Source organism: Thalassophryne amazonica, chromosome 12 (assembly GCF_902500255.1).
Source record: "Thalassophryne amazonica chromosome 12, fThaAma1.1, whole genome shotgun sequence".
In the NCBI taxonomy this organism is placed as follows: domain Eukaryota; kingdom Metazoa; phylum Chordata; class Actinopteri; order Batrachoidiformes; family Batrachoididae; genus Thalassophryne; species Thalassophryne amazonica.
The window spans coordinates 33,198,134-33,211,104 of record NC_047114.1 but is presented as its reverse complement, the minus strand read 5'-3'; the positions used below and the strand labels follow the sequence as shown (position 1 = coordinate 33,211,104).

General features: G+C 39.9%; 1 protein-coding gene across 5 annotated transcripts in view; it reads left to right on the top strand.

The window, feature by feature from the left end:
* Window positions 1-12,971, top strand: part of LOC117522524 (UDP-N-acetylglucosamine transporter-like) — a 49,624-nt gene that overhangs the window by 5,073 nt on the left and 31,580 nt on the right. The window contains exons 2-3 of one of the 5 annotated variants that reach the window (XM_034183968.1): window positions 5,115-5,217; window positions 5,315-5,416. The exons of 1 other annotated variant lie outside the window; for it this stretch is intronic. In XM_034183968.1, coding sequence (XP_034039859.1) covers window positions 5,408-5,416 — 9 coding nt within the window. In that variant the 5' untranslated portion in view covers window positions 5,115-5,217; window positions 5,315-5,407. Of the gene's footprint in view, window positions 1-5,114; window positions 5,218-5,314; window positions 5,417-11,012; window positions 11,018-12,214; window positions 12,261-12,971 lie in introns of those variants that run through there. 3 more of the 5 variants (XM_034183967.1, XM_034183970.1, XM_034183971.1) reach the window with 3 other exon arrangements.

Below are 12,971 nucleotides of genomic sequence, written 5' to 3'. Positions count from 1 at the left end.
ATGGGAGCAAAACCAAAAGTGTTGCGTTTATATTTTTGTTGAGTATATATGAAGAGTTCAGGTGCAAAACCCTGTATCTCTAGACCACTCTTATTTTAAATAAGGATATTTACCTGAGGGAAGTTATACATCTCCATGAATCATTCTTTCTTGTTATGAAATGGTGCACTGAACAAAATAGTAGAATCTCAAAAATCAACCTTTATTCAGAAATGTGTTAATTTGCAATCTTTAATATATTTGGCTGCAAAACCTGGTATCTCCACCTTCAGTTTGTTTGCAAAACTCAGTAAGTCCATCACTTTAATGTATGCTAATGCTGCAATTAAACATAGGCAGTACGCATTACGAATGTCATAGTTGCGTCATTCTTGGCACATTCCTGACATTCTTAATGTGACTTAACTCATCAGAATATGTTTCTTAATAGTCAGTCTTAATAGTTTCTTAATAGTGCATGTTGGTGCGTGATATTCGTGATTTCCGTGGAGCATGTGTTTGGCCGTCAAAAAATCTTCCACGAATGTCACGCACCACCCTCATTTCAGCTCATGTCGTGGAGGTCGCAACTGAGCGTGTTGATCCGTCTTGATTAGTGGTGATCCTTGATGGAGTGTGACAGTGTTCTTCTCTGACATGTGCACAATTAAACCCTGCTGCACGGCATTCAGTTTCATTGCTGCAGTATGCTGAAGAAGGACAGAGACGCCAAGTCCGCTAAAAGTTTCGTTCCAATGCTCATCAGCGCGCTCCTGCAGGTGTTCCACCTGCTGCTGCCTGATATTTGGAAAAACGAGCGAGACGAGAGTCGCGTGGAGCCACACATCTGGCTCTCTCCGTCTCCTCCTCCTCTCTGCGCCACTCCACAGCACAGAGCCCAACTAAGCATGCAATCACAAAGATCTTCTGCTGTGGATTTAAAGGAGTAAACTGGAGCAATCTGAATTGTTCATCAGCTGATGGATGAATATGAGTGAGTGTGTGTGTGGAGACAGATCGCCTAATTCACAATGTGACAGAACTTAACGATGTGCTATTATGCGGAATAGTGCGCAACAGCGTGGAACATTATTCTTGACCATGCATAATGGTTTCTGATAATTCTCCAGCAACACGTTCCATTAATCATAATGCGTGGTAACAGGTTGCAGCAGTTCCTGAGGACACCTGACGCCTTTGCCTCAAATCATCACATTCGTGATCAGCAGCCAAGAATGTATACTTCGTGGCATTCGTGACGTGCCATCGTTATGTGTAAACGCAGCATCAGAGAAGCTCTCGTGGGCACTCCAATCTTTGCGTCACATGACCGAGATATATGCCAGTGAGTTGTTCACGTTGTGGTTTTGCACACAAACTGGGATGGCGCTTACGAGTTTCTGCATACAAACCGCATCTTGACTTGCATTTACCATAGGATTTGTGGGGGGTTGCAGCAGAATTGATTTTGTTATCGGATACGAGCCTCGGTAAGCTTTTACTTGCAATGGTTATCTCATTTTCCGAGGGCGTGGCATTTAAGAGGTTTTGCGCCTGAACTCCTCATATATATATATATATATATAAGGGTGATTCTTAGACTACGGGCACTTCTTATGTCCTTTGATCATATTGTATGAAAAACAGAAAAAAAGGGGAAATTTCACACTTTTATAGTTATCTTTACAATGAAAGTGTGTTAAGAAATTTGTTGTAGTAGTCTATGATGACTTTTTCACCTTTTGTCAGCATCATTATATGCAAATATTGCCGTTTTGTGCTTGTCCCACACCCAGACTTTTGATCTTCAATGATAAAAATGAATGGTAAAGAAACATTTTTTCTAATATTTTAAAATATCTCTGAATAAAATATCAGTAAAATAATCAAAACATAATTGGGGTATTCAGTGTCATACAACTGTTGTGATTTTTTTTTAAACAAAATGTAGTTGTCCCACACTATTGCCGTAATTTCCACCATAACACTGTAATGTCCCTAAACAGTTTGTATGAAAGATTGTTTGGGCAGTTTCTATGGAGATAAACAGTGACATCAGAGCACATGTATATAGCGCCAAATCACAACAAACAGTTGCCCCAAGGCGCTTTATATTGTAAGGCAATGGTGTGGTGGAAATTACATTTACAAGGCCAATAGTGCCCGTAGTTAAAGAATCACCCATATATATATATATATATATATATATATATATATATATATATATATATATTACCACAAAAATCTGCCCTATACTCGTAAATCAGAACTCATGAGATACAAGAAAAAATAGGGTTGATAAATCATACACTTTTCCTGTCAACTGTGGCAATAAAATCAGGTCGATACAAATCTACAAACAGGGCGATATAAAAAAAATACAGGGAAAATGCCAGGCTTTGTATCGACCCACTTTTTATCCAATCAGGAGCCCACATTTCTCGGCCCCACCGAGAAACACACCCCTGTTTTGTGCTACCATGGTGACAAGTGCAGAATCCGGATTCAGGATCCAGATCATTTCATTCAACCAAGATGTCTGATCAAGGTGAGAGAGTTTTAGCCAGTGGCAGTTTTTGATGCGAGCAATGCGGGCCATCGCCCGGGGCGGCATTTATGGGGGGGGCGGCACCGTGAGGATGAACACTTAAAAACAAAAAAAACATCTCCACCACAATATGGTTTTCTTGTCAGTGTGTGTAGAATTGGCAAATTGGCACCCCCTGCAGGCAGCTCCAGGCAGTCTTGCTTATTTTATATAATTAACTGGTTTATTTAGTGGAGAAAAACAGTCACATTTGATTTCATTGGCATGGGAATGCTAGTAACATTTCAGTTTAGTTTTTCTTTTGATTCACAGATGAAGACCAAAAATTATGGAGAAAAAAAGGCAAATACTATATTGTCAAGTTTCTGTCAAACCTAAAACTTTTGCAGATCAGTTAATGTTAAATATTTACACATTTAGCCTAATATGTACAAACATCAAGCTAAATATTTAGCTAAATGTTGAGACAAATATGCACCCTAACAAAAAAGAGCTAATTGTTCCTCCCTGAAAGACAGAATAAAGCATCTAATGACAGACGTTTAGCATGTAAGGGTGTGTTGAATCAAACTTGCAATTTACGGATGCTTTGTTATATTTTAGCCTGCGGTCTTTTGATGTCAATTTCAATTGCAGTTTCAGGGGCACTTCTAAAACATTAATAATAAAATAATAAAAATTTTGCCTGTTTTTTTAGGTGGTGGTGGTGGGGGGGGGGGGGGGGGGTGTCGCTCGGAGGGAGTGTCCCCCGTGGTCGTGGAGTAATTCAGTGTCGAACCACCACTGGTTTTAGCCTCCCTAGCAGGGAGAATTCTACAATTTGAGTCTCATACTGACATTGTGAGACATCACATGAAAATTCAGTAATGATTTACCTGTGTTATTCATTCTACATGATTCATGTGTATGATTATTGTTCTTTATTTTGTTGTAATATGTGATAAATATCTGATTACATGACTGTTGATGTATCACGCCCTGCATCATGCTCCTCGTATCTGTATGAGCTCTGACTGTTGTTTGTGCGTATGCACCGAACAGCAGCCTTCTTGGAGTCCTGCATGGGACTCCAGCCAGGGACTCCATTGTTCTGCTGGGGGATTTCAACTCACATGTGGGCAGTGACAGAGACATCTGGAGAGGCGTGATTGGGAGGAACGGCTTCCCCGATCTAAACCTGAGCGGTTGTTTGTTATTGGACTTCTGTGCTAGTCACGGACTGTCCATAACAAACACCATGTTAGAACATAAGGATGCTCATAAGTATACATAGTACCAGAGCACCCTAGACCGAAGATCGATCATCGATTTTGTGACCGTATCAAGTGATCTGAGGCCCCATGTTCTGGACACTTGGGTGAAGAGAGGGGCAGAGCTGTCAACTCACCACCATCTGTGCTGGGTCCATACTGTCAAGACCTCAGTCTGGTATTCCCGTACAGACCGAGCAGGCGAGGTTAATAATTCATTTATTATATGGCTGTTCGGAGCTGTGTTTTCATCTTGTTTCATCTTCATTTTGCATGTCCATTTCAAGCTTGTTTGCTGTTAATGCCTCCAATTCAAACTCGTCAGTGTAATAAAATTCGCTTGGAGAATGGTCCTCTTCGCCGCTCATAATTTCTTTGTTCGCTTTTTGTTTTGTTTTATTTTGTGCTGTGAAAATTGTAAGCAAAGATGCAAATCTGATACCTGATCCGGACCAGCTGTCATGGTAACAGTCATATATGAGAAAATAACAGACCAGAAATCAGCCAATCAGAGCACATGTACTGTCATATCCATGTATCACACTGCTCGTTGTAGTGTGGTACTCCTGTAGTTGTTACAAATCATACAATCACCATCTCATCCCAGTGAGCACAAGTTGTAATTTCAATGTTGATTTTTGAATGAAAACTGGGTGATATCAATCTGAACGTTTTTTCACCTGCTTTTAAGCCAGCGGAAATGCAGCTACATTACCAACATGTCACAAAACAAATTTTTCCACATAACAAAATGTGGAAAAAGTGATATTCTGTGAATACTTTGCAGATGCACTGCACTTATACAGAATCCATAGTTTTATGTTTTAATTAAATCAGAGCGTGTGTATTTCTTTGGCACTGTGTGTGTCTGCCAGAAAGTTTTAGATGTGTGAACAGGAACTCAACCTGTTTTTATTGCCTGTGACTTTCGAGGATATTATGCAAATAAATGAACAGGCGAACACTGTGCGGTTGTGCACCACATAAGGTGTCCAGTGTGCCAGGTGCATGCCACGTGTCGTTTTATCATGACTACCTGTCCTGTCCCGCTTGCATACATCACATCTTTGTTCATGTAGAATATTTGCTTATACAACCTCCCCCCCCCCCCCCCACCACCACCACCACCACCATGACCATAAACTGGAATAAGCGGGTTTAGAAGATGGATGGATTTGCTTACACTTTTATGACACAGGTCAGTGCGTTTTTAACCTCCGGGTTAGGCAAGTGTGAAACTACAAAACTGGAAAAAACTAGACGGACGCCGTTCCCTGTCATGACTTCCAACATCAGCTGGTGTTTGTTTGTGTGTGTGTGTGTGTGTGTGTGTGCAGTGACAGAATTATGCACAATGACCAATACAAGCCCACGGTTTAACTCACATGGTGATACTGGAAAACAGAGGGATAGTGAGTTCAACACACTGGCTTCCATAAGGTGTGTCGCTGGTTTGACAGAGGAGAAAAGCACGACTTTCTGATGCCATTGGTGGTGTTACTATAAGTGTTTTTGTTTTTTGTTTTTTTTGGAGCAGAGGCAACGGTGAGACAATGGCATGAGGATAACCTGGATTACTAAAGTAGACAAATGACAGACGTGTCCTTCAAGCGTTCTGTGTACTGAACTCATGCAGTTGGTAAGACTTATTTTATTACTCATAAATGATTCATACTACCAGTTAATATATAACGTCTGTCTTTGTGGAAGTGAGTATGTAACGATATAGTCAGTAACAGTTGCACAGCGTGTTACCCAGAAAAATTTACATAAGCGAAGGTTTCAATATATAAACAACAGTACACAAAAGTACACAAAATTAAAATATAATAAACAGGTCAACCTGTGAGTCTGCCTGAGGGAAGAAACGATCAGTCAGACAGAACAACCTGAGGGAGCGCGCTGTGTGGTTTTTCTTTGAATCGTTCCATTTACTCTTTCAGCTTTGTGAATGATTGAACAATGTTGACCCCTTGCTTTTACACAAACCAAAAGTGGAAGAGGCGACAGCTGTTGTGACCACTGACTAACGGTGCATCTGGAAAGTATTCACAGCCCTTCACGTTTCCCTTGGACATTTATTTTTAGACAAATAAAATAGCATGGAAATGAATGTGTACATTTTTAAGTTTGGTAGATTATTAATATTTGCATTTCAACCAGAAAAAGAGACACTGTAAATTAATAAAAACACATTATAAATGCAACAGGAGATGATTTAACAGTGATTGCAGTGTCTGCAGTGCAAATCAGGATTTATTAATGTGACATAAACCACATGATGAAATCATTTTTTTAATTGAGTCATTTCAACTTGTAATTACCTCAGAATATGTGATTGCCTTTAATATTGTGATCAGGACAGAGTAATTTCTAAAATATGAATTTACTAGTAATTGTGAATGTTTTAAAATTATGCACAATAGGGGTAGGGCTTCTATGTGTGCAAATGTCTTTTGACTGAACTTTGACTTCATGGACATGTTTAATGATCCATTCATTTAATGTTAAAATATAAAATGAAACAGATTTTAAAAATAATGAAATAGTTGCTGTTTAAAGAGCCTTCATTTTATTTAGAAGCGTAGAGGCAAGTGTTGGTTTGCTGGACTCTCTGGACATTTCACCAGATGAAAGACTCCTCTGCAGCTCTGACCTCCGGTACACTTTTTGAAGACACTTTTCTCCCAGTTTGAGGAGCAGAGATGTTTTCTTCCAGCTGGACTTCAGGTTTTGCTGTTCAGCTCATCACTGGAAGTGCATCTGTATTTAGGTTGTCTGCACAGCAAATATTGCTGATTGTGGGCCAAAAATTTTTTTTTTAAATATAACAAACACTACTGGGGAAAACCCCCGAAAAAAATCAAAGTTATTTAAAGTTGGGTTTTTTGTGGTCTCAGAAGTAACAACAACAACAAAAAAGAAAAGCTGTAGCTTTATTTGGTAAAAATAAAAATAGACTGAACCATTTACAAATTAAAACGTTCACTCAGCGCGACTGTGATTCTGCAGCTAAAAGGCTAAGCTAATATTAACCGAGCATTAAACCTTCAGCAGTGCAGTAACGTCATGTTTTATTTTGTAATTATTCTCACCTCAGACAACTAAGCTCCGTTGGTCAAACTAAGTGTTTGTATATATCCAAAAGTGAGGAATTTCGGATTGAGTGGGTTTGCTCCATCACCCCAGCTGCCTGTCTCACTCTGCCCAGGAATGAGGCCTGAACTCCGGCTGCTCCATGTGGCTCTGCACATTGTCGTGGTTCGATTGATCCCACCAACTCATCAGTCCTCCCTCGACTCGGCGTCACTCCGAAAAGTCACTGAAAATGTTCTCCCAGCAGGGTGATGGGAGACTCGTCCTAATGCTGTTTTTTTTTTTTTAAAGTTCTTTGGTAGACAATCTGAGAACACATCGTTCTCGGCCCTTTTTCATCAGGAGTGTATCAATGTTACATGTCTATTAGACTATGTATATATAGAAATTCCTTAATTATTGCTGACATTTAGAATTAATTAAATTCTGGAGTCAGAAATTTGGAAGTGGTTTGATTGCATTCCTGGACCTAAAAAATCAGCCCAGTCTCATGTTTTTTTTTTTTTCGTGCTCCCTGGATAAGCAGTTGAAGATGAATGAATGAATGAAAATGAACATAAAGAGTAACATTCAGAATGTCCCCGAAGTACATTACTTGATTATAGCGAATACACAGCAAATACTGTGATATATCGATATAAAAAATTGGATGCCAGTGACAGTCATAGCCTAGACAGAAATAACAGTTTTATAGAGTTTAAATAATACTGTGCTTTATACCATACTGGTGTAAGTTAAAAACACTTTATATATGAAATGCTTTAGCACTAGCAATTTAACTTTGATGCATTTCTTGGGTGTATTATATATGTCAGCCACACAGGTGTGGTGACATTTATAACCTGGAAGGTCTTGATATGACATTAGAACGTTCAAATTGTCAACATTCTTTGATCACAGTGAACACTTGGAAAAAACTTACACGGCTAAAGACTCAAGCTAACAACCAAATTTTTGCAATCTGAGTTTTCATTACTCTTAATGCTCAGTCCATCCCTGTTTTTTTCCTCTCTACCAACTGGTACAAGCAAGCAGGACATATAGTGCTTCCCCCATCCGTTTGTACTTACAGTGCATCCTGAACGTATTCATAATGCTTCAGTTTTTCCACATTTTTTATGTTGCAGCCTTATTCCGAAATGGAGTAAATACATTTCCCCCCCCTCAAAATTCTGCTCACAATACCCAATAATGACAACATGAAAAAAAGCTCTTTGAAATTTTTGGCAGATTTATGAACAAAACAAACTAAGAAATCGCATGTACATAAGTATTCACACCCTTTGCTCAATACTTTGTTGATGCACCCTTGGCAGCAATTACAACCTCAATGCTTCTTGAATACAATGCCACAAGCTTGGGGCACCTATCTTTGGGCAGTTTTGCCCATTCCACTTTGCAGAACCTCTCAAGCTCCATCAGGTTGGATGGGGAGCGTCGGTGCACAGCCGTTTTCCGACCTCTCCAGAGATGTTCAACCGGATTCAGGTCTGGGCTCTGGCTGGGCCACTCAAGGACATTGCTGCATTCATCTTTCCCTCAATCCTGACTAGTCGCCCATTCCTGCCACTGAAAACATCCCCACAGCATGATGCTGCCACCACCATGCTTCATTGTAGGGATGGTGCCTGACTTTCTCCAAACATGATACCTGGCATTCACACCAAAGAGTTCAAATATTTCAGACCAGAGAATTTTGTTTCTTGTGGTCTGAGCCTTTTACTAAGGAGTGGCTTCCATCTGGTCACTCTACCATACAGGCCTGATTGGTGGATTGTTGCAGAGATGGTTGTCTTTTTGGAAGGTTCTCCTCTCTCCACAGAGGAATGCTGGAGATCTGACAGAGTGACCATCGGATTCTTTGTCACCTCCCTGACTAAGGCCCTTCTCCCCCGATCGTTCAGTTTAGACGAGCAGCCAGCTCCAGGAGGAGTCTTGGTGAACCTGAACCTCTTCCATTTACAGATGATGGAGGCCACTGTGCTCATTGGGAATTTCAAAGCAGCAGAAATGTTTCTGTACCCTTACCCAGATTTGTGCCTCGAGACAATCCTGTCTTGGAGGTCTACAGACAATTCCTTTGACTTCATGCTTGGTTTGTGCTCTGACCTGCACTGTCAACTGTGGGACCTTATATGTAGACAGGGGTGTGTCTTTCCAAATCATATCCAATCAACTGAATTTACTCCAGGTGGACTCCAATTAAGCTGTAGAAACTTCTCAAGGATGATCACTGGAAACAGGATGCACCTGAGCTCGACTTTGAACTTCATGGCAAAGGCTGTGAAAACTTATGCACATGCAATTTCTTAGTTTTCTGATTTTTAATAAATTTGCAAAGAAATCTCACAAATACCTTTTTCTCATTGTCCTTATGATATTGTATGTAGAATCCCATCCATCCATCCATGTTCTTCCGCTTTATCCGGAGTCGGGTCGCGGGGGCAGCAGCTTAAGCAAAGCCGCCCAGACCTCCCGATCCACACACACCTCCCCCAGCTCCTCCTGGGGAACCCAAAGGCGTTCCCAAGCCAGCCGAGAGATGTAGTCCCTCCAGCATATCCTGGGTCTTCCCCGGGGCCTCCTCCCAATGGGACGTGCCCGGAACACCTCTCCAGCGAGGCGTCCAGGGGGCATCCGGAAAAGATGCCCGTATATAGAATTTTGAGGAAAAAATGAATTTCGTCCATTTTGGAACAAGGCTGTAATATAAAAATATAATGCAATGTAAAACACTCTCGGCCATATGAGCATTGTGTTCTTTATAATTTGCAGTTTAATTAATTATTAGGATCCTATTGTCTTAGGTACAATTTGTACATGTTCATATTAAATCATTATTTGTTCATATTGTGCAAATCAAGGGATATTTGTAGATCCCCCTCTCTGTGCATTTGCAGTTATTAATGAGATAAATTTAACTCCATAGAAAGTTAGGTTTGAGTTAGCGAAAATTAGTGTACAACCTAACGTTTGCAAAATGTCTTCTAAATGACTCCAGAGGTGTTATCAAGTTACAAAAACAGCATTTTCAGTTTTAGAAGAGTTTATTTCTCACTAGCTTTTACATAATATACCAGAAATGAAGCTGTTAGCAAGTAGCTACACCAGGGAGTGACGTCATGCTAACCTCTGCGAAATGTCTTGTATATATGTTCAGAGGTGTTTCTAGGTTGCAGAAACAGTGTTTATTTCTCACTAGCTTTTACATAATATATGAGAAACATATATAAGCACACAAAACAAAGCGGTTTTGAAGAGATCAACGACTGACGTCATGGTGTAGCTCTACTCTGATTGGCTGTCAACCGCAGCACTCAAAAACAAAACGGATAAAACTGAAACATAATGTGACTTTTTGAACTCTTTAACTACCTCTTAAAATACATCAAGGTTAGCCATCTTTGAACTTGTCCAAAGTCTGTGTCCCAAGAATGTTCCCTGTGAATTTCAGGTCTGGCAGTGATAGAACTGGACTTATGCTGAGCACAGACAGACAGACAAACAGACAGATGGATGAAAAGCTTTCACAATGTAGGAAATATGGAAAAAGTGAAGCACTGTGAATACATCCGGATGCACTGTATATGACCATGACACGGCTCAGTGTCTTTTTACCTCTGGGTTGGGGAACTGTGAAATCACCGAACAGGAAAAACTGGACAGAAAACATTCCCTGTCATGGCTTTCAACATCAACTTGCATTTGTTGTCACAGAATTTAGCACAGTGAGGACGTGCAAGCTAACTGCTTAAGCCCAACCTCATCCTTATTTTTAGAATTATAATTTATTTATTTATTTTTAAGAATGATAATTTATGGGATATCTCAAATTAGGGCAAATACTGCCATGAACACTACTGGCCAGTAGATGGCAGTAGAGACCGTAGGGCAAACAGGAAAATATTGGAAAAGCAACCTGAGCTTCTTCTGACATTTAAAACAAACACAATAACAAGTAACAATGTCTATAAACCCAGAGAATATATTCATAACAGTTTTTAGGCACAATATACAAAGACTTTAATGCTGTTGTCCGTGTGGAGCCTGATCAGAGCGTCTCAAATGCATTTCTCCTGTTGTGACTGTACCTATAATGCACTGGGCAGCAGAGCATGTCCACACTAAAACCTTCAAAATTACTGTAGTACTTTAAAACTAAAACATATAGCTGATATTTTCACGTTATAAAACTTCAGAAGTGACGTTAACTTAAATAACATGTCTCCAAAATTAGTTTGGTTAGAATTTTAACCATAAGTTAAAACTGTTTGCCTCTGGATGATTTGGGTGACGTTGCCGGTGAATTAGTGTGGTGTCAGGAGCAATGATCTCGTGATCAGTTCGCCTCTGACTGCAGAGAATAGAGGGGTTTCTCTCCAAATCAGCTTTCCTCTGTTTACAAAGAACAGAGCTGTTTAAGCACTAAAATCTTTATCAGATTTAAGAAAGGTTTTTATCTGTTAAAGCTTTATTTACTTCACCTGCAAAAATGTTAGCGATTTAAAAATTATCGGACCAAAATTTATCGCAAGATAATTGGGCTGATGATGGTTTTCAAAGTTATCTGAAAAGCTAATCCGATAATGAAAGCATTATCTTCGATAATTAGCGATTAGCGGAACTGTGCCCACCACTGGTCAAGGGTGAATGCTGCTAAAACGGAACGTTGGTAGCTTTGGCTGCAACATAACAAAGTCAAACTATTTCACACTTTTAAATTATTCAAAGTCACAGTGGAAAAGCAGGGCTGGATCATGAAGAACCTCTCTCACGCAGAACCACGAACAATGGAAAACGTTTTTATAAAGCACAACATGGGCATAACAAAGGTGGACCTTATTTTCAAAATCCTTGCCTTATTGGTCCCTGTGGGCATTCAGGGAGGTCCAGCACCCCTGCACATAACCCACGCGATAACGAGGCATATGATTTATATTGTAACCTGAATATCTTTGTCCTGAGTGGTGAAACCGGTTCAACCCAGTTCGACATGCACATTCAAACAAATAACAGACTAAAAAGTATATCAGACTGAGAATATAATCATTTAAGTAAAATAATTACTTAATACCAAAACAAACAGCAAAAAAAAAAAACAAACAAAAACAAAATAACAGATAAACACACTAATATATACAACCCCAATTCCAATGAAGTTGGGATGTTATGTGAAATGTAAATAAAAACAGAATACAATGATTTGCAAATCCTCTTCAACCTATATTCAATTACACCACAAAGACAAGATATTTAATGTTCAAACTGACTTTTTTGTTTTTGTGCAGATATTTGCTCATTTTGAAATGGATGGATGGAAAGTTGATGAATGCTCAAAGAACACCTGTTTGGAACATTTCACGGGTGAACAGGTTAATTGGAAACAGGTGAGTGTCATGATTGGGTATAAAGGGGCATCCCCAAAAGGCTTAGCCATTCACAAGCAAAGATGGGGCAAGGATCACCACTTTGTGAACAACTGCGTGAAAAAATAGTCCAACAGTTTAAGAACAATGTTTCTCAACGTTCAATTGCAATAAATTTAGGGATTCCATCATCTACAGTCCATAATATAGTCAGAAGATTCAGAGAATCTGGAGAACTTTCTACACATAAGCAGCAAGGCCGAAAACCAACACTGAATGCCTGTGACCTTCAATCCCTCAGGTGGCACCACATTAAAAACCGACATCATTGTGTAAAGGATCTTACCGCATGGGCTCAGGAACACTTCAGAAAACCATTGTCAGTTAACACAGTTCGTCGCTACATCTACAAGTGCAAGTTAAAACTCTACCATGCAAAGCAAAAGCCATACATCAACAACATCCAGAAACGCTGCCGCCTTCTCTGGGCCCGAGCTCATTTGAAATGGACAGATGCAAAGTGGAAAAGTGTACTGTGGTCTGATGAGTCCACATTTCAAATTGTTTTTGGAAATCATGGACGTCGTGTCCTCCGGACAAAAGATGAAAAAGACCATCCAGATTGTTACCAGTGCAAAGTTCAAAAGCCAGCATCTGTGATGGTATGAGGGTGTGTCAGTGCCCATGGCATGGGCAACTTACACATCTGTGACACCATCAATGCTGAAAGGT